The 20,932-nt window shown below is 38.9% G+C and overlaps 1 protein-coding gene across 1 annotated transcript in view; it reads right to left on the bottom strand.

Moving 5' to 3' along the window:
- Positions 1-1,836: 1,836 nt before the first annotated feature.
- Positions 1,837-20,932, bottom strand: part of PON3 (paraoxonase 3) — a 32,902-nt gene continuing 13,806 nt past the window's right edge. Inside the window, exons 3-9 of the mRNA XM_065884307.1 lie at positions 19,956-20,011; positions 15,628-15,793; positions 10,878-11,004; positions 5,891-6,091; positions 4,828-4,909; positions 4,455-4,583; positions 1,837-2,008 (exon numbers count right to left, since the gene is read on the bottom strand). Coding sequence (XP_065740379.1) covers positions 1,850-2,008; positions 4,455-4,583; positions 4,828-4,909; positions 5,891-6,091; positions 10,878-11,004; positions 15,628-15,793; positions 19,956-20,011 — 920 coding nt within the window. The 3' untranslated portion in view covers positions 1,837-1,849. The remainder of the gene's footprint in view (positions 2,009-4,454; positions 4,584-4,827; positions 4,910-5,890; positions 6,092-10,877; positions 11,005-15,627; positions 15,794-19,955; positions 20,012-20,932) is intronic.

Here is a 20,932-nt window from a genome sequence, read left to right as displayed (position 1 = left end):
AGTGAGGGAAGAGGCTCAAGATAAACACATAAAGATTGGAAGTGCCTACAAGAAGGGAAACTCTACAGCTTTGTAACTTTCTAGGCCCTTGCTGTGAAAGGACATATTGGTCCCTGGCAATGAGATCCCCCAAATCTCTCTGGGAGTTTTATCATGAAGCCTTTCCTAAACTGGCCTGGGAAGAAGGCAGGGCAAATTCTTAGAAACACACCAGCATCTAAATACTCTTATTCTTCTCATCTCTGGATCTCCATGTCCCCCCTAGTCTGGTAAACTTTATCTAATTTGTAGTTGTAAGGGTTAAGGACAGAAAATAAGACATATTTTCCGAAACTGGCTGTAAACATGCTCCTAGTTATTTTTCTCTGTGTCCCCCTAATGGTTAGGCTTCTCAAAATTAAAATCTGAGAACTGACTTTAACATTTTGCTGAGTCATTCATCCCCTAAAGCAATGGAAACTGCAATCCTAGTGTCTAAATCAGAAAGGGTTACCTGGGCTAAAAATTTACCCCGCTACAAAACTTTTCAACAAAACTTACATCTAACTGAGCAAAATGACTTAGGAAATAAAAAGGTCACCCCAACACCCCATCCCCAGAAGAGAAAAAAAAAAAGTTAACCAACCACTCCCCAGCAAAAGTCACAAAAAAGGAAGGGGGTGGAGTGCTTGTGTATACTAAGTCCTGTTAATGATTTCCTAAAGGTTGTCCTGGTTTTTGACCAAGAAAGGGACACTTCTATTCATTCTCATCAAACTAAGGTTGAGTTGGTCCTTAAGACAAGATTTCAATACAATACTGTTATTTATTTCAGATTCTTTAGGGCCAGGTGTATGGAATGTTGCTTAATAAGTGTTTATTGAATCAACCAGAAGAGCACCGTTTAAAGCAACTGAGGATAACTGTCCTGAGGCACCATCTCCTGGGTCAGAGCCAAGCTGATTACAACACTTCAGATACAGATATCACTACAAATAAAGACCTGTTACAAAGATCAGATTAGCCCTGCCCTGCCTTAAAGTAGGCAGTGTGGTCTGTCTTTGTCAGATTTTCCAGAATCTGATTTCCTGTGTCAACATTGGGAGAATGCAAGTTCAAGGAGGACTTTGGGCGGTCCCATGATGCCGATTCTTGCTTTTATCCATGGGCTGGGCACTTGATTGGTAGTCTGTGCCTTGTACAATTGAGGGAAGAGAGGGGGAATTATAAATATTTGAACATTAGCTTTTCTCCTGGTCTGGACCGCAGGAGGCTCAGAACATCACAGTTGCAGGAGGTTAATTTTGCCACACAGTTACCAAGGAGCCCTAGGTGAGCTGGACACGTCACTTACCACAGCTCACTCATCTTATTGTAGAAAGAATATTGGGGGTGGTAGATAAAAAGAATTAAGAGATTTAGTTTCTTGTTGGACTGTCACTATCTTGACTTGCAATTAGGTGGATATTATGTAATCTCTCTGCTTCTTTACTTATATCCATGAGAAAAAGCGGACACATTTTTTTTTTTCTTTTTTTTGTGGTACGAGGGCCTCTCACTGCTGTGGCCTCTCCCACTGTGAAGCACAGGCTCCGGACGCGCAGGCCCAGCGGCCATGGCTCACGGGCCCAGCCACTCCGCGGCATGTGGGATCTTCCCAGACCGGGGCACGAACCCGCGTCCCCTGCATCGGCAGGTGGACTCTCAACCACTGCACCACCAGGGAAGCCCCCAGACACATTTTTATTGGTGTGTCCAATAAAAATTTATTATTTAGTTATTTTTATTGTCATTCACTTACAGTTCCAGTCATTATATAATTAAGGGTATACTTTTACCAAATATGTAGACTTTTTGGAATATCTGGACTCTAGAGCACACAGTACAGAGCTTTGTGAAATACGGTGCCTATGAGAAGCTTCCCCTGGTACACAGAAGCCACAGAGCTGCCCTGAAGCACTGAGCCATTGTTGGCATACTCAGTGCTTATCCTGGGCTTCTCAGACAAAGCATTCTGGATGCGAAGTACCTGTCAAGGAAGATCATTCATTAGTAGACTATGAACAAACAGCCATCAGAGATGTTTTCCTTCCCAAATACTCCAGGAGTAATATGTTTCTCAGAAATCAATAAGCTAAAATCCATACATCTTCAATCTTTTCTTTTTCTTCTTCTGATGAAAGTATCAGTGTCCTAACGATATCTAGTCACTCAAGTGGACTAGTGATCTCACATTAGCCAAATTCCTCAGCAGATGGTTTACACAATTTTGATAGTTCAGACTCTATAGAGAGAGGTAAGAACCGTGAATGCTCTTATCTAATCTTCAGTGAACAGTGTTGCTCCCTCTGTGGAAAGGTTCTTGCCCTTGACTGGGCATTCAGGATGAGGAGGGAAACACGGGACAAGATAATGAAGGGACAACCAGTTAGCCAGCCAACCCAACCCAGAGCAGTAGATGGTAGTTTTCACAGCTGGACCCCTCCCTCAAGGAAGCATAAAGAATGCATACTTTGGAATTCAATCTGACACATCACTGCCTAGTACTGTTATTGATCCACAGGATTTACACAGTTTAGTTTGCTAATCAGTAAATACGTAAGTGCTCAGGTTTCCAAATAGCCTGGATGAAGTTCACTCAAAAAGGGCATGACGTGAATTAAATTAGGATTTAATTGAGGATTAGGATTTCACGAGTCATGAGTCTATATCAACATCTCTTATTAAAATAGAATTTAGTTTTTTTTGTTTTTGTTTTTGTTTTATCTTGAGGAAGATCCTACAACTTTATCTCAGGTTTGTTACATGGAAATACTCAAGCTGGAGCTCATGTAGAAAACATTAGCCTCCACCAAAAATAAAGGGTGTCAGTGATTGTGAAGAAAGAAGTCTTATCTAAAATAAACAAATGATTAAATTTGAAAATGGAGACATGAAAAAGAGTCTAAACAATTTTCTTATTCTGTGGATCGTATTTTCATTCTCTTAAAGCAGATGTTGTTGGGCATTTGTAGAAAAGTTCTATGTATCACTTTGGGGGGCATATATCTGAGGCCAGGGTAGCTTAGGGTAACAATTCTTCAGGTTCTAGTCTCAGGCTGAACTTTTGTTTCTTTTTATATTTTTTGATGTTTTGGGGTGTTTTTTTGTTTTGGTTTGGTTTTTTGGTTGTTGTTGGTTTTTGTCAAGAAATTGTTGACTAGGGAATTCTCTGGCAGTCCAGTGGTTAGGACTCCGTGCTTTCACTGGCGAGGGCACGGGTTCAATCCCTGGTCAGGGAACTAAGATCCCATAAGCCATGTGGTAGAGCCAAAAACAAAACAAAAAAAGTTGTGACTAGTATGTTAATAAAAGAAACAAATCTTTATTTTTTTATACTAAAGAATAGCAATATTGGAAGCAGAATAACTGTATGTTCTACTTTATCCACTGGGCCAATTACCAGGGTGGGATTTGAGTCTCAATTTCCCAACTCCCCATACCTAGATTCAAACATTCTCCTCTTTGTTCAAACTTTACCTTCTCAATGAGGCATAGCCTGGTCTCCATATTTAATAAGACCTGCCATCCCTCTGTTCACAGTTATCCTGATCCCTTTTACTGTTATGCTTTTTCTTCCCATAGAACTTACCACTTGCAAACTTACTATCTAATTTACTTATTTCTTATGCTTATTGTTCATTGTCTTTCTCCCTCCGTAACAGCAGGGATCTTTGTATGTCTTGTTTTCTGATTATTTTCTAAGCATTAGAACAAAGACTAGTACATTATAAGTGCTCAGTAAATTTTTGTGAAAAAATCTCTCCTAGTATGTGTGCCAAGAATTTATATCTGTATTTAAATTCACTAGAGGTTTTTTTATTCTTAAGCTCAATGCTATAGAAATTGCAATGCTTTATGCTATTGTTTCTAATGCCATATAAAATTCAATGGCATATGATATTATTTTAGAAGAGATTTAAAATAACATCTATAAAATGAGACATTCTTCAACACTATCATATATAATAGAACCTGCGGGCAAAATCTAATTTTGTTATGAGACTACAGTCGTTTAAACCCTTTCATGGGAGCTTCCTGTTGGGCAGTATGAAAGATGTTTCCATATATGACTCTCCCTTTGCCTAACTTTAGGGCCTGCTCAGAGCCTACATCCTGATTGGAACTATGATATGGGAATCTGGGTCAATATGAATAATCAAGCTCATCTTTTCCCATGATTCCCAATAGCAAGTACAGCCTTTGCAAGGATGGGATATGCTGTTTAGCACTGATGTTAAACTGTCACCAGGTGACGTGAAGGGGTTAATGGGCTGTATCTCCCGATCCTGCCCCAAATCTTTACTCTTCCCATATGTAGAATTTGTTCAATTCTGGAACATCACATATGACCTGCTAAATTCTCCCAAGTCACCTCAACAAATTGATTGTTCTTGTCGCTTTTCCCATGAGCTTAGAGAAGTATAAGAACTTACTTCTGACCCTGGAGGATCCTCAGTATTATACATTAGCAGCTTGATGGCATTAGGATGGCATCCTGCCAAAATATCTCCCGTGTCAGGATCAACAGTTAAGTTATCCACTAAGGTGCCCAACTGGATTACCTTCCAACAAAGAGGAAGTAGTGAAGACATTGTTTTGACTTTCTTCCCTACCTCCTCCCTCCCACCAGCTCCTTCTGGCTCCTGAAATTAGATTTTTGCTACTGAATTTTAGAAGTGCAAGCATAATCTCACCAACATTCTTCTAAAACCGTCTCATTTCCTTCATTCAGGGAGCGCATTCCCAGGTCAAGCTTGGGAACCAATGTAATAGAACACGTTGTGTGGGAAGACAGGGTACTTTTACCTTGAATTGAGTTAAATCCCAGTTGTCATGTGTTTTCATTACATGAATGTTCTTATCCAGTACATCAGCTACATAGATATACCTTTGAAGTAAGTAACATTTACATTTAAGCAAGTAGTAATGAGAGATGATACTAACTTTTATTTTGGAGAAGAAGTATACAAATTCACAATAGCTCAAAGTGCCACTACAGTGCCTTTCTAAACCACAGTAAAAGATAATGGACTGGTATTTTTAATACTCTTGAAGTGCTTTAAGTAAGCGTTGAATATGAGATATGACCATAAGGTAATGGAATCGTGTTTCTAGATGACATATAGGCTCAGTCTCATCAGTTACGAATCATACTTTATTCTTTAAATTGAATGGAGGTAAGTGGACCTCTCATAAGTCCAATAGAGCCTATACTTCCAGAAACTCGTGCTTGAAAAGAAGTAGCAGATGATCATGAAACTCAGTCACAATTATTTTCAAAAAGAGGAAGAATACTTAGTGTTGTTTTCCACAGGGATCATCTCTATTTATTATGTCACCTTTACATTTAATATTCATGGTACTCTTCTTTTTAAATAACCTTCCATTTTAAAAACACTTTAAAAGAGTTTCTCATAAAATTTTATGCTGCATAAAATAATGTCTTCTCATAGAAAATTCTGTTGTAGTACAACAAGTCTGAAACTTATACAATCCCAATGCCCAATCTAAGTTGGGTCTCCCTCTCCAATAAGAACTTTTGGGTAACTGAACTTAGTATAAGTGATTAAAGACCCTCTAGCTTCATAAGGGGCAGAGGTATCCTGCATTTATACTCTTTTCTAGTCACATAAGAGTCTGGAACAAGGACCTCATATCCTTGAGTCAAAATCCCTCATTTTTTGGGGGGACCCTAAAGTGCAAGAGGGCATGGTTGGCTTAAGATCACACATTTATTGTGAACCCTGGCCACGCTGGATCCCTCCACACATGTATTGACTACTTAAGCCTCAGGAAGTAAGCACTTCTTCAGGGAAGGAATCCATGAAAACGTCAAGGGTAAAGGGTTGGAATTTATAAAAGAGCTTACTTCTTGTCTGGTGAGATGGTGATCCCATTGGCAGAAATAAATCCTTTGGCCACCACTTTAACCTCTCTTGGACTGTAGAAAAGAATGTAAGTCCAGCGAAGATCCATGACCACCTCTAATAGTACCAAGAAGAAGTTGGTAAAATAGTGGTCTCTGGTGGCATAGAACTGTTCTGCTCCGAGAACCACAATGTCATTCACACTAAAATGAAAAAGAAAAAAAAAAAAGAAAGAGACAGAGAGAGGAAAAGAAAAAAAAACATGGGCTATTTAAAATCACTAAATCTCAAAGACCAATAAATTCATCAGTTTGAAAAAGTATACATGAACTAGTATGGATTAAAGGATTCCACAGAAAGTACATGACTTTTCAATGCCCTGATGGATTTTCTTTTAGCCATTTGTTATTTTCTCACTCCTCCCTTCCACAGAAATCAGCAAAAACAGACAAGTATACAAATAAACCTCAAATCTATTGACTTGCGACTTTTTTTTTTTTTTTTTTACAGGTGAAAGAGGGATTCTGTAATTCCCAACACACTCTGAACCTGATAGAACAAATCTAGGTTTTTTAAAATTATTATTCTTTAAACAATTGCCAAGACCGGAATCAAAGATAAATAGAAGGCACAACAGTTTTGCTCTGGTTTTATGTTATTCAGATTTAAAAATTTTTTTTCTTTTTTTTACAAATACAAATTAAACGTGAAAAAACTCTACTTCAAAAAAAAGTCTAACAGTTCAAGAAAAGCTTATCAGTTGCATTCTAGACATTTAAAACCTATCTCACAATTTAAATTTCAGTGGTAAAAACAGTAGGTTTTGGAACTGTTTGGTGATCGCGTATCCAAAGAAAAACTCCACTAACACCTTTTATTCAGTTTTTAACCATACCAGAGAGAATCTAAATTGTCAATTTTTCCAATGGCAATTTTTCTGCACCAGAAGGTAGTCCTGACTCTCAAAGAAGAGACAATTTGGGTTTTTCCTGCCTTCAAAATGTTTATCAAATCCTGTAATTCTCCCAGGATTTTGAAACATGTAGAAAATAAGTAAGAAATATTCCAATGAATGAAACATACCAAATGTCAGTAATAAGCAAGAAACATTCCTTTGGGGAAACTGTTAAAATCCAGCCTGTATATGCAAGTAAAGCAGGGAAATGCAGTCTTTTTTTTTTCTTCTTTAAAAATCCATTTTTCCTAAAATATCATTCCACAAAATTGGAAGTGAAGGACTAAAATGGGGGTGGGGTGGGTAAGGAGCACACACCATTAACACAAAAAGTAAAATTGTACAAACTTAAGCAGTTTATGATAGACTAGGATCAGATTCCAAGATACCAAAGGTTGGCTGAAGAAATTTAGCGTTTTGTGGGAGCTAGGGTGGTGAAGAGCAATTCACTGCCTTGGAGCACTGCCCCTTCCCACTGCAAATCCTGGTTTCTGCACCATGCCTCCACGGGGTGGGCCTCTCATCCCACCACCCAGCCCACCTCGAGGGCCTCCAGGTCCCTGCAGGTGGTTAGCTCGGCGGTCCCCTTCCTGGGCGGCTCGAATCTTCTTTTCTTCCACATTCAGACGGACCTCACCTCTGAACATGATGGGCCTGTTGCTAAGCACCTTCTGGACAGGCTCAGAATCATCAAACACAACGAACCCAAAAGTCGGTAATTTCCCACTGTTGTTAATATGCAGCTCCACCATATTCCCCTAATTTTGAAAAAAATCTTTAAGCTCTGACCTGTCCACCTCATCAGCAGGTTGCCGATAAAGAGCTGGTCAGGCAGATCAGCTCGGTGCTTTGTGTCCTCCTAGAGGGGTGGGAGGGAGACGCAAGAGGGAGGAGATATGGGGATATACATATATGTATAGCTGATTCACTTTGTTATAAAGCAGAAACTAACACACCATTGTAAAGCAATTATACTCCAATAAAGATGTTAAAAAAAAAAAAGAGTTAAAAAAAAAATGAAGTAATTTATGTAGCTTCCGAGATGGGAGACTTTAAGAGGCAGTACAAGATCCACCATGCTTCCCTCACTCTTCCACAGTAACCAGCAACTTTTCTGATAAATGAGAGTGTGGTCCTCTCTTAAGGTTCTAAATGAGGACACCATAAAACTGACTCCCTGAATCACCTACATTGGATATGTAGCATGAGTATGAAAACAAGACAAAACTTTGTGGGTTTGAGCCATTAAAGATGCTAGGGTTTTTCTTTTCTATTATTGTAGCAAGACCCAGTTCATCCTGACCTTTATATTTTCTCTGCATAGGTGGGATTATGAGTGTTATTCTTTCTTATTTATGTTCTTCAATACCATTGAAATTTTTAAATGAACCAAGTCTCATTCTCACAACAATTAAAACAAAATCATTTCTATTTTGGAAAAGAAAAAAAGAGATGATGACTAGAAAAAAATGTAAAAAAAAAAAAAGATTGAACCTGTGTGTGTGTGTGTGTGTGTGTGTGTGAAGCTTCTCTACTCAGCAACTTTGTAAAATACACAATATTGTCAATAAAGTTAATGTGCCACCCTTTCTAGTGGCATTTATGATTTAAAAATTTTTTTATTTTATATTATAGTTAACAATGATGTGTTAGTTACAGGTGTACAGCAAAGTGATTCAGTTATATCCATACAAGTTTACATTAAATTTAGGAAAGAAAAATTTGGATGAATCAGGAAATACTTTGAGGTTTTGTTGTACAATGACTCTCCCAATGTTATTGGGCTACTTGTCTTTTAGGTCTCAGCTTACGCAGTCCTTCCAAAAAGTATTATCACCATAGATTAAGTTAAATTCCCTCATAATTTGTTCCATAGCACTTTGTTCTACCCTTTGAAATGCTTGGGTATGTGTTTATCTACCTCTCAAGGTCCTCTTTAGATCCTCAAAGCCACGCCTGCCCTATTCCAGCTGGCACTATTTCAACCAGCTCTGCACAGGATCTGACACACTTTCCACAGTGTACCCTTATAGCGCCTTACCTCATGTCTGTTATGGGCCTCTTAGTCCCATTTCCAGGCATCCCTGTCAAATTCAAAGCACAGGATATCACCAGACTTGCCTTGCACATGGGTAAAAAGGTATGTGCAGGAATTAACACCCCTTGAGGCACACCTCTGACTACTGAGAGATGGGGGGTGGGGTGGATAAACTCCTCTTCCTTTCTTATCTTGGCCAGATTGTCTTGAAATGAGGTTTATGTTGCTTGCTGGAGGGCAATCCCATGATTTCAAGCAGTCAGTTGCACGTAGCAGTAGCTGGCTTAACAATGCATTTGCTATAGACTCTCTCCCATATGAGTTTCCTGGTGCTGCTGTAACAAAGTGCCACAAACTGGGTGGCTTAAGACAACACAAATAGTATTACTGTCTCATAGTTCTGGAGGCCAGAAGTCTGAAATTAAATTGTTGACAGAGCCATACTCCCTCTGAAGGTTCTACTGGTGGATCCTTCCTTGCCTCTTCTAGCTTCTGGTAGCCTCAGGCATTCCTTGGCTTGTAGGTGCATCACTCCAATCTCACTTTCCATCTTCACACGCATTCTCCCTGTGTGTCTGTCTGTCTTCTTATAAGGACATCAATCATATTGGATTAAGGGCGCACTCAGCTCTAATACAGCCTCATCTTAACTAATTACATCTGTAAGGATCCTATTTCCACATAAGGTCATGTTCTGGGATATCAGGGGTTAAAATTTCAACTTATCATTTTGAGGAGACACAGTTCAACCCATAACACTCTGCTTTCCCTGCCTCAGGCTGGTCTCTGACTTCTGCATCCTGGGCTGGCACTCCCTAACAAAGAAGTTGTGTCTTGAGTTTTCCCTCAGGCTGTGCTTTCTGAAGCACTCTTCCCACAAGGGGATGTTATTGCATTTGACCCTCACAATCACCAGGTAGGTAAGTCAGGCCTTTGAGGGAATCCCCATTTTGCTGAGGAAAACTGAAGCACAGGTTGAGTGACTTGTCCACAGTTTCTCAGTCACCCAGCAGTGGCAGTCCTGGTCCCCACTGAGCCTCAGAACCCAGCACAGTGCATCATGGGAAAAGTCAACAACTTCAAGTTCTCTTACTTCTCCTGCCTCTCCTTTTGTTGCCCCCAAATTCTATGGGGAGAAATTCAAATGTGTTGTTGAAAAAGAGAGCAAAGGAGAGAAGATGAACTTCCTTCCTTTTCTTTCCCTACTCTTCTACCTCATGGAAAGATTAACCTCTACTGTTTTAGAACCAGTCTTTCAGCATTGAATCCATTTTATAAAGGATTCTTCATTGTTTGTTACAGGCTTGAAACAGGCAACCTACTAGTAAAAAACTTACAATTTTTCTCAAAGCTGTTCACCACAGTGATTAAGAGCCCAGCTTTGAATTCAGATGGGTCAAGGTTTACACCCTAGTTCTACCACTTACAAATTATGTAATTTGGGTAAGTAACTTACCCCAAACTGCTCTAAGTCTCTGTTTACTCATGCCTATTACTGAAGGCAGTTGTGAGAGTGAAAGGGAATTAGGGATTTTGGCACAGTGCCTGGCACATAGTCAATACTTAATAAATGTGATTTTTATATAGGCCTACAGGCCTTTTTTCAAATGTTACTTTAAAACTTTGAACAAAGGAATGGTCCTTCTGGAGGCTGGTTATAACACCCAATGGGTATGGCTTTCAGAATACAACCTACCAGGACAACTAAAGGGTGTGGGTGTTTAGAGAGCCCAATAGCAGGTTCTGCGCTGTTATGTTATGGAGGATGGAATTAGAGCAACTTTATAGGGTTAAAATGCTTTCAAAACGTTGGAGAAAATAAAGATATTCAATACCGAATACAGCAATTTCTAGTGAGGTGCTGGGCAGTGTCACCATGAGAACCTTTAGAAAGCTTTAGAAGAAAAAGCTTCAAAACAAAAGTTTAACAAAGGCTGTGAACTAAAGAAAACAAAGCACACAGCAGAGGCGCAAATTAAATACTTTAATTCCATACCTTTTGAGAAGTTCGTGTTTTATAGTTTTCAGGTGTACCAAAGAACGTTGTTGTTCCTCAAATTTAAATATCTCCACAGTGGACTCCATGTGGGGATGATTCACAACATAAAGATAAACAATTTGGTCTAAAGTGGAAAAAAGACATAATTTCCAAGAAGTTTGCTTCTGTTGCAACTATTATTACACCTAGTGTAGAACTTGGTCATGTCCAAGGATTTTGCTTATACATCTTGCCTTTGATCCTCACAACCCATCTGATAGGTAAGTCAAACAAATGCCAGAATCCTCATTTTATTGAAGAAACTGACACTCAGAAGGTTAATAACTCATCAGCAATTTCATCACCACCCAGTGGCAAAGCCACGCCCAGATGTTTCTGCAATGCTCCCTTCAGCCTCACCTGCACACCCTCTCTAACAGGAAGATGAAGAACTACAGTGGTGCATAAACACGGATGCGGTTTCCCAAGGTGGCCCCTCAACAAGAGAAGTGGGTACAGCAAGCAAAGCTTTGCCGAGAATTCTTTTCTGTGAGAACTGCCTACATTGCAACACACGTTCAAGAAGTGTCAGGCCTGTGTAAATATTTTTAAATGAACATTTCCCAGGTAGAGAATGAACTCCTGACACAAGTCACCTACCTGTGGTTGCAGTAACGATATTTAGTTATTCATGAACCCAGTAGACGTGGAATGTAAATACAAATGTAGAAGAAAATAGATTAGCCAATTCTAGGTATAACCAACCTCAGGAATGTTCACCTATCTGTTCTCATACCGGAATGTGAACTGCTGTGAACAGGATTGGGGGCAGTACTCTAGCTTCTCAGAGTACTGTTTTCTGACTTATCAGGAGTTCTAAGTCAGATGCACTCTGGAGTTTGAAAGAGCCTGGGCCCATGCTCCCATTCAGGATGTGATCTGCGTTCATCTCCCCAGTTCCTTTCTTGATGGGGTTTCCAATCATGCAGCGGGGCAAGCCAGAGCCCTGAGATGTGGGGCTTATACTCAAGGCCCCTGAACCACATGGGCACCTTTACCTGAATTAAGGAAAAGTGCTCCCTCGCAGATGAATCTTTCTTTTGGTCTGACCCAACTCTGTTCCAGGGCATGGCAACTCTGTTCCAGGGACTTGGCAAGCAGAACCTGAGTAGCATTTAGCCCTCACATGGCCCTTCGACAAGACACTCTTGCTGGACACAGCATGAAAAATACATTGCTGCCCTGGCTTTAGCCCCTTCTTAAGGCCTCTTCATATAAGAGATGCTTGGTGAGAAGACTTTTGTTTTCTGTCTTCTCATTCATGCCAATTTATGTGTAATGTTTTGGCCTTATGAATTAAATACATAATTAAGGGAAGTCACTAACAAAATAAGTTGTCAATCACAACATACTTAACTTCTGAAAGCCTGATTATATGCCTGAGGATTAATCTGTAAACTGGTCCCATCTTAAAAAAAAAAAAAAACAAACCAAAACCAACCCTCACCTCCCCTTCCCCCCCTTACAAAAAACCCACCTCTAACACTATCCCAGGCCAATCTGATCACTCATTACACCTTCTCCAGTGAAGCATCATATGTCTAGTTGGGTGTCAGGCAAAAAAGTGATGACTCTCAAATTATTTAAATAGAGCCAGGAGCCCAAATTTCACCTGAATTAAGGACATAGGATTAGAACTAAGACCATCTGGGTTCTACTTCTGGCATTGCCATTTACTAATGACAGAAGTGAAGTTACACTTTACTGCATGTCTCTAAACTCTATTTCTCCATCTATAAAACTATCAGTATCTGCGCCCTGCCTGACTCATAGGGTTCATTCATTTATTCATTTAACACATGTTCACAGAGCACCTAACATGCTGCAGACACTGTTCTAGACTCTGGGAATCCAGCAATGACCAAGTCACATATGCTTTTATGATGGTTACATTCTAGAGAAGAAAACAGGAAGGAAATAATTAGTAAATAAAAGAATATGGGAATGGGGAGATATGCCTTCTTCATACAGTTGCACCCACTTGAAAAGTGACAGTTAAGCTTGGATCTAGAGATGAGAAGGAGCCCACTATAGAGAAGGAGCCACTATAGAGCAATAGTGGGAGAGGGAAAGAAGGTTGTTATCTTTTAACATTAATAAAAAGCATTAATTACCATTTTGATGAGTGCTAAAAGAGGAAGTTCATTGAGAAGAAATATAGCAAGGTTCACAGGCTGAAATAAGATGATGGGAAGGCTTCCCTGAGAAGGTGACATTTAAGCTGAGGCCTGAATGATGAAAAAGAATAAGCCAGAAATCAATGGAAAGACATTCCAGGCAGAGGGAATTACAGATGCAAAGGCCCTGAGGCATGCAGCATTCTGCAGGACTAAAGGAAATCCAGTGTGACTAGTCCAGAGAGTCAGGGAGACAGTGGTGTCTACTGAGGCTGGAGAGAGCATCCAGATGCCAGAATATGTAGGGGTAGCGCCTGGAAACCATTCTGGAGATTTGGGGTTTATCTTCAGAGTGACAGGAACAATATGGTGAATTTTCAGAAGGGAGTGACATGATCAGATTTGTATAAAAAATAATGCTTGCTTATAAAAACAGCTTGAGTTGGTATAAGAGGGAAAGTGCAATCAGGGACCACTGCAGAATCTAGGATAGATATGTTGGAGACTTGGACTGGGATGGTGCAGTGAGGATAGGGAGAGGTCAGCAGCTTGGAGAGATATTTGAGGGTTAAATTGGACAGAACTTTGTAACTAGTTAACTGAATGCGACGGGGAGAGGGGAAGAGTCAAGGTTGGGCCCAGGGTTTTATTTTGAGGAATAAAATATATATAAAGTGCTTTATAAACTGTAAAGCAATATAAAATTGTTAGGTACAATTATCTTTTAAAGAAGGGCTTGCTAGGCAAGTAAACATCATATATTAGATTTCAGGGGAATATTTAACCTACTTAGTAAAATAGTATTCAAGCATTTTAAAAGGTACCCATTAGTTTAAAAATGAATAAGTCCATTGGTGCAGATGAAAGAATGAAACATTGATTGGTTGGATAAGTGGATTGAGATAATTATTAGTCATTTTTTATTCATTTAAATCACTCTAGCAAATTTAACTTCACAATTAACAATGCCTTGTAACTTCAGTATGTATTTGGAAGAATTAAAACACCATTTATTTTAAAATTTTGATTTGCAACATTTCCATTCGGCCTTCCCTTCACATATTAATAGTTACTACTAGTGAGGTTTCATTCTTCTTATCTTCTACATGATCTGTGGACCCACAAATATCTAAAAATTAAGTTAGTCTGGAATTATAAACTATAAAGTAAGAAGTAATATTGGAAATTATTGTTTTAAAGCATATATAGTGTATTCATAACTATGCTTTGTTTTCTACAATAGCTTTTTTGAGATATAATTCACTTGCCATTAAACTCACACTTTCAAAATGTATAGTTTAGTGGTTTTTAGTGTACTCACAGAGTTGTGCAACCATAACCACTATCTAGTTCCAGAATATTTTCATCACCCTAAAAAGAAACCCCATATCCATTGGCTGTCACTCCCCAATCCCCCCCGCCAAGTCCCTGCCAACCACTAATCTACTTTTTGTCTCTATAAATTTGCCTATTCTGCACATTTAATATAAATGGAATCATACAATATGTGGCATTTAGTCATTGAATTCTTTCACTTAGGATAATGTTTACAAGGTTCATCCATGTTGTAGCATTCATCAATACTTCATTTCTTTTTATTGCCGAATAATATTCCATTGTATAAACATACCACCTTTTGGTTATGCATTCAGCATTTCATGGGAATTTCGATTATTTTCACCTTTTTAGTATTAGGAGTAATGTTGCTATGAATATATGTGTGTAAGTTTTTGTATAGACCTATGTTTTCAGTTCTCTTAGGTATGTGCCAAGGAGTAGAGTTTCTGCATCATATGGTAGATCTACCTTTAACATTTTGGGGAACTGTCAAACTGCATTCAAAAGTGACTGCCCTCAATCCCACCAGCAAAGTGTGAGGATGCCAGTTTCCCTACATCCTTGCCAAAGTCTGTTACTGTCTGTCTTTTTTTAATTATAGCCACCCTATGGGTGTGAAGTGGTATCTTATTATGGTTTTGATTTACATTTCCCTAATGACTAAGGATACTGAGTATCTTTTCATGTGTTTATTGGCCATTTGTGTATCTCTTTGGAAAGATATACTGAGATCCTTTGTCCATTTTTTAACTGGGTATTTGTCTTTTTGTTGTTGAGATGTAAAAATTATATATTCTGGATATAAGCCTCATCAGGTATCTGATTTGCAAATCTTTTTCTCTTACGCTTTAGGTTGTTTTTTCACTTCCTTGATGGTGTCTTTTGAATTTTTTAATTTTAACAATGTCTAATTCATCCATTGTTTCATTTTATGTTGCTTTATAAATGTCACGAGATTATTTTCAAAGGGCCTTTAGTTTATATGTTAGATTTCTGAGAACAATATCCCAAATGGTTTTGATGGTCAGATGAGAAGAAAAGGGGGTAGGAGAAAGAGGGTGTGACCACAGTCTAGTCTCCCCCTCTTTAACATGACGTTAAAAAATGTTTTGATACATATTTATTATCTTATAAATATACATCTTCATGGTAAAATGGCATCTTCCCTCCTTTCACATACATGTTGAATAGTTGAGGATGAGTGGTTTGTATTTCCCTCATTTTCCCCTTATTCTTAAGCATTCAAGCTTTACCTTTGTCGATGAAAGTACTGATCCCATGTGGATTAAATGATGCTTTGTCAAAACCATCACTGATGTTTAGTGCCTGGACCCTTGGGTTTTGCTCATTTAAATCCATCAAGAAGATTTGTCCTGGCTCATCTGGTGCAAAGTTTGGCATGCCTGGATATTTTAATCCCTTTAAAATATAGAGAATAAGTATGCACATATACACATATCAAAGCAACGTTTTCACATGGAAGCTAAAATCTCAAGGCCTAACAAAAATGTTCAAAGCTCTAAATTTCTTTTAGATTTCTGGGATTTTTCACACTGTCAGGTATTGTCATTATCTGATCTGAGGGATTACCAATGTCATCTAAGCCATTGCAAATGGGAATATGGGAAGAACTGATGTTCAATTTTTAATATATAGAGAAGGAATTAGACCAAAAAGCATAATGCAAGAGACTAAGCTGTATTACTTTGTTTGAGTCCCTTGACCTGCCTGTACTACAGGTTTCTCATTTATAAAATGAGGAAATTAAAATATTTAATTGTGAAGGTTCTTTCTAGTCCTATTCTATATATAATGAACACTCCTCAAAGCAGAGAGAGGGGTGTATGGGTTTATTGCACTGCTCCCATCCTACATCCATTATATTATGTAATGACAAAGAGAATAATCAGCCAAGAATTAACATAGGGGAACCAATTTCATACAGTTTACTATTTCTGACCTATTGTGTTCCTACAGATATGTCCAAAGATTTGGATGTGAATCCTTTTCTCCAAATATTGTAAAAAGTTCATTCCAGTAACTTGAACAGTGGCTCTTTCTCCTGGAAAAACCAGGTGTTTATCAACCAATAATAGGCATCCTGAATGTATTGGGCCTTTGCTGCATCCCAGGTCATTGTGTCAAAACTTCGGGTTGGTTTATTCTATACCAATTACAAAACTCAGCCCACTTCCTCCCTGTGTCCTTCCCCCATCACTCTGATGTATATCAACATCAACAATATTGTATCTTTTCTTGTACCCTCATTTCCACTTATAATCAGTTTAAATTCTTTCCTTCTCTCTCTCTCTCCCTCCTTCTTCCTTCTTCCTACTCTACCTTCTCCCTTGCTCTCCCTCTCCCCTTCCTTTCTTACACACACACACACACACACACACACACACACACACACTCTCTTACTTACAGTTATACTATTCTTGGCCCTTCCACTGTCCCTCCCTTCCCCGCCCCCAACCCCTGGGGTAGTAACTCTTCAGTTTCAAACAACCCCACCTATATCTTCAAGCTTTTCTTAGAACAGTTCTCCTATGCTTAAATCTTATGGGAAATCTAGCTTTCCCCAGACAATACTGGCCACTGAAGCCCATCAGTGGAAGGTCTATTCCCTCTATCATTCCCTCTCCTTAAGTCACCACACCTAGAGGAGAGATCGGCATGTCCCTAGCCACAAACTTCTGCTTCCAGAGCTCGAATCTGCCATCGTCAGTCAAGAGCCCGTCTTCTAAGGAAGCCTCTCTCTTTGCTTACTGCTGCCTTATCAAATTCTTTGCCAAGTCCCTTTGCCCTGTTCTAGCTCTTACACTGTATAGGGCTAGTCTAAATTCTCTTCCTGCCCTTTCCTCCTCTGTCCTCATCCATCCGTCTTTCCTTCTCATTCTACACTCCTCCCTTGTAGCTCTTATTTATAAGGTTACAGGTATTTCTTCTATACCAGTGATTTTCAAACATGCACATTTCCCTGGAACCCCTCTTTGGAGCCCTAGCTTACATCCCAACTTCTTCCTAAAGGCAGCTCAAAATCAAATGGTCAAAACCAGAATCATCTCTCCTAGAATCCTTGATCTCATTTGTATCTATTCTTCTCTGTTAAGGGAATCACTGCTCTCCCCAACCTCAGGCCAGAAAATTGAGTCTCCAAGTCTCCCCTTCCCTCCATAGTCCATTTGTCACTAAGTCCAGTAACATTGGGGGAAAAAAGTCAGAGACATCTAATCCTTCCCTTTTTCACCTAAGGAAAATTAAGCCCAGAGAAGTGAATTGCCTAAATCACTCAGATCATAGTTGTACAGCCTCTTTCTGCCACACCATAAAGAAAGGTTTGACAGTAGAGAATATTGCTCAGGAAGGCAGCTCAAGGTGGAACACCATAGCAAGTACCGTGGGAGCTTGGGGGAATGTGAAGGCACTGACAGCCAGTAGAACGACTGGGTGCTCTGGAAATGGAAATGATTTGATTGGGGAATAAGTGTAGAGCATGGCAAACAAACGTGGCCTACATTAAGCGTCATGATGAATGAAACTCTTCTAAGAAATGGCTTCACACTTGCCTGGTTTTCTGTTTAAGGCAGAAATTCTGTTTAAGAATCTGTGGCAAGTGATTGCAAGCAATTCTTTTGATACCATTCACCACTGAAAATCACCTGGATGTGCAGGCATCTTATTTCCACCAACAGACTACAGGTACATGTGGACAGGCATGGAACTCCTCCACTGCCCTCATTCATCAGTACATACATTCAGTAAGTAGTCAAGCACCTGTGTATGCCAGGTAGTATGTTAGGTGCTAGTGTGGCAATGTACATTCCAAAGTCCTGGTCTCAAAAGGATTGAAATCCTGGGAGGCAGCGCCGAGCAAGTGTATCAGATATGGTGTGGCATCTAAGACCCTAACCACAAGGAACCTGTAGGACCATCAAAGAGTCACCTTGCCCAGAAAGAGAGTGTTAGGGATTTTCCTGAGGAATTAAAGTGCCACCACGATGAGCCCTCATAGAGAACTAGGAGTTAGCCAATAACATTGAAGAAGGGAGTAATCTTGCAGGCAAAGAGCATGCCAAGTCCCAAGGTAAGGAAGCAACAGCCTGCTTGGCACCTCTAAATACACTAAAGATATCTATCGCACAGAATTACTCTCTAAATCAGCATCTTCCGAACATGCTCTAGGATGGCAAGAAAGGGCAGTAGGAGGTAACCAAGAACAAGGACTTGAATTTACTGCAGTACAGAAAGATCAAAAATAAGCAAAGAACATTATCCTTATCCTATAAGAATGAGTTGTTTGTTATTTTGCAAAAAGAGCTAACATTTCTCATGGAATTATTTGTGATGAAAATCTCTACTTTCTGAATAGCAAGAGTTTAGTACACTTAGTTCTAGTGAAAATAGAAAAGAAACATACAGTAGGAACTACAAATATTATTTCCAAATAGCAAAGAAATCTAGCTGTAAAGTAATTATTTTTAAAGGTCTATTTGGCATAACATTGAAAATCTAAATTGACAATAGGTAATTTAAGTCAACAAAGAAAAAGCTTTTCTAGACAGCTTTGTTTTATTTTTGGTTTTGGAGGAAAACTAAAGAAATAAATTCCCTCCCACCCACCCTCCCACCCTCACATGTACCACCAGCAGCAGCGATTTAAAATCCAAATGAGACCCTGACTATACTTAAGAATTTAGAAATTGGGGCCATTAAGGAATATTTTATGTGCCCTGTTTCTGGCCAAAAAGATATAGATTTTAAAATTTTATGTTATTTGGTAGTATTTTATTGGCCAAAATGGAATATTAGAGCATGCAATTCCAGCAATCAGAATTCACATTGGAAATGTAGTCAACCTACTTTTTTCAAAATCCTAGGTCCCGTTCCAAATGCAACTGATTTAATAAGTACATGATAATTTTCAACATCTTCACAACATATACATTTTAATTTATTGAAATTCAGTCCTTCACATAGCTTCCTCATCATCCCAAACCTGTGAAGGTGGTATTGAGAATAAAATGCAGGTTTTTCCCTACTCTTCTTTGAAAGAGCTTCTCTTTGAAAGGCAAGGTATCCAAGATGGAAAGTGCTCAGGGTTTTGAATTGAGTAACATGGTTAACATTCAATCCACAAACATTTACTGAGCTCCAAACATAGGAAGGCATGATGAGAGGAATACTAATTAGTGAGAAGATGATTTCCAGAAGCTGAGGCCCAGCAAATAGAGTGATGATGAGGATGAACAACAGCTGAGCAAATCTGGTGCCTCATCTAGGAATCTAATGGAATTCAATATACATTTATTGAGACACTACTGGGTATATAACTGCCCACAGGGAGCTGCCCACCAAGGGTTAGGCAAGCCTGGCATTTCCATGGTATCTTTTTTTTTTTTCTTTTTCGTGATATCTTAATTAGCCTTCTGGAATCCCATTTTGGCTTTTTTAGTTGACTAGTTTACCCATGGGCGGGATGAATGTGTAGGGATCCATCTGGCAGCTGTAGTCGGCAACATTAATGTACTGTCCATGCAGCTATTGACATGAGCATCTGAGGGGCATGGAAAATACTCACACTGGAGATAAAAGCCAGCCCCCTAGGAAGTATGTCAATATCTTCAGAGCCATTTTCTGCAAAAGAAGCAGAGGATCAGAAAGATGCGTGTACAAAGCCTTAAAAAGTAAATCACGCACATAGTCAAGACTTTGAACTTCTTCTGGAAACTACCTTAACTTTTTAAACTATTTACTTGGGAAACTATTAACTTTCAGGACTGCCACAGGCATGATACACTCCACTAAAACCTGAGCCAGACTCTTGAAATACTAAATTCTTTTTTTTTTTTAGAAGTCCATTTTCAGGAGAAAAAAAGCAAATAACTATAAAATAAATTCATATCCTAGATTTATTCTTTAAATAAAAACTCTCAGGGTATGTCCTAAGAGATTCAGCTTTATTCCCCACAGAATACTTATCTACAGACCAAGTGATAACATTTGGAAAGTCCTCACTGCGAAGCTCTCTTAAAGGCCTTTCTGCCAAGTATTTCTCCTCTCCAACTTGCTGAGGCCTGAAAAAATCTATCCTTCTCCTATCATATTGGGAAATTACTGAGTAACTGTTCTCTGTTATAAAACCAATAGATCTTAGGATGAACTATTGGAAATAATTGAATTTGAAAGATTTTAGTCAGATCTTTTTCTCACTGAGAGCTGGTCATGTGCATTTCTCTATGGAAAGAGGCATATGATAAGTAAGATATGACTAAGAACAGGATGAAAAAGGGGCTCTCGTAGCTTCTAGGAGAGAGATAGACCCACATATAATGTGAAGCCAAGCAGGCAGCATTGAGGGTGAAATGAAGGCAATGGTTATTGAGTGGTAAACCGTAATTTACACATATGGTAGAAACAGGATGTATCAAAGCCACATGCTCTTCTTTTTTTTTTAATTTGAATTTTATTTTATTTATTTATTTTTATACAGCAGGTTCTTATTAGATATCTATTTTATACGTATTAGTGTATATATGTCAATCCCAATCTCCCAAT

This window comes from Phocoena phocoena, chromosome 9 (assembly GCF_963924675.1).
Source record: "Phocoena phocoena chromosome 9, mPhoPho1.1, whole genome shotgun sequence".
Classification (NCBI taxonomy): Eukaryota; Metazoa; Chordata; class Mammalia; order Artiodactyla; family Phocoenidae; genus Phocoena; species Phocoena phocoena.
This window is presented reverse-complemented; position numbering and strand designations above follow the sequence as displayed.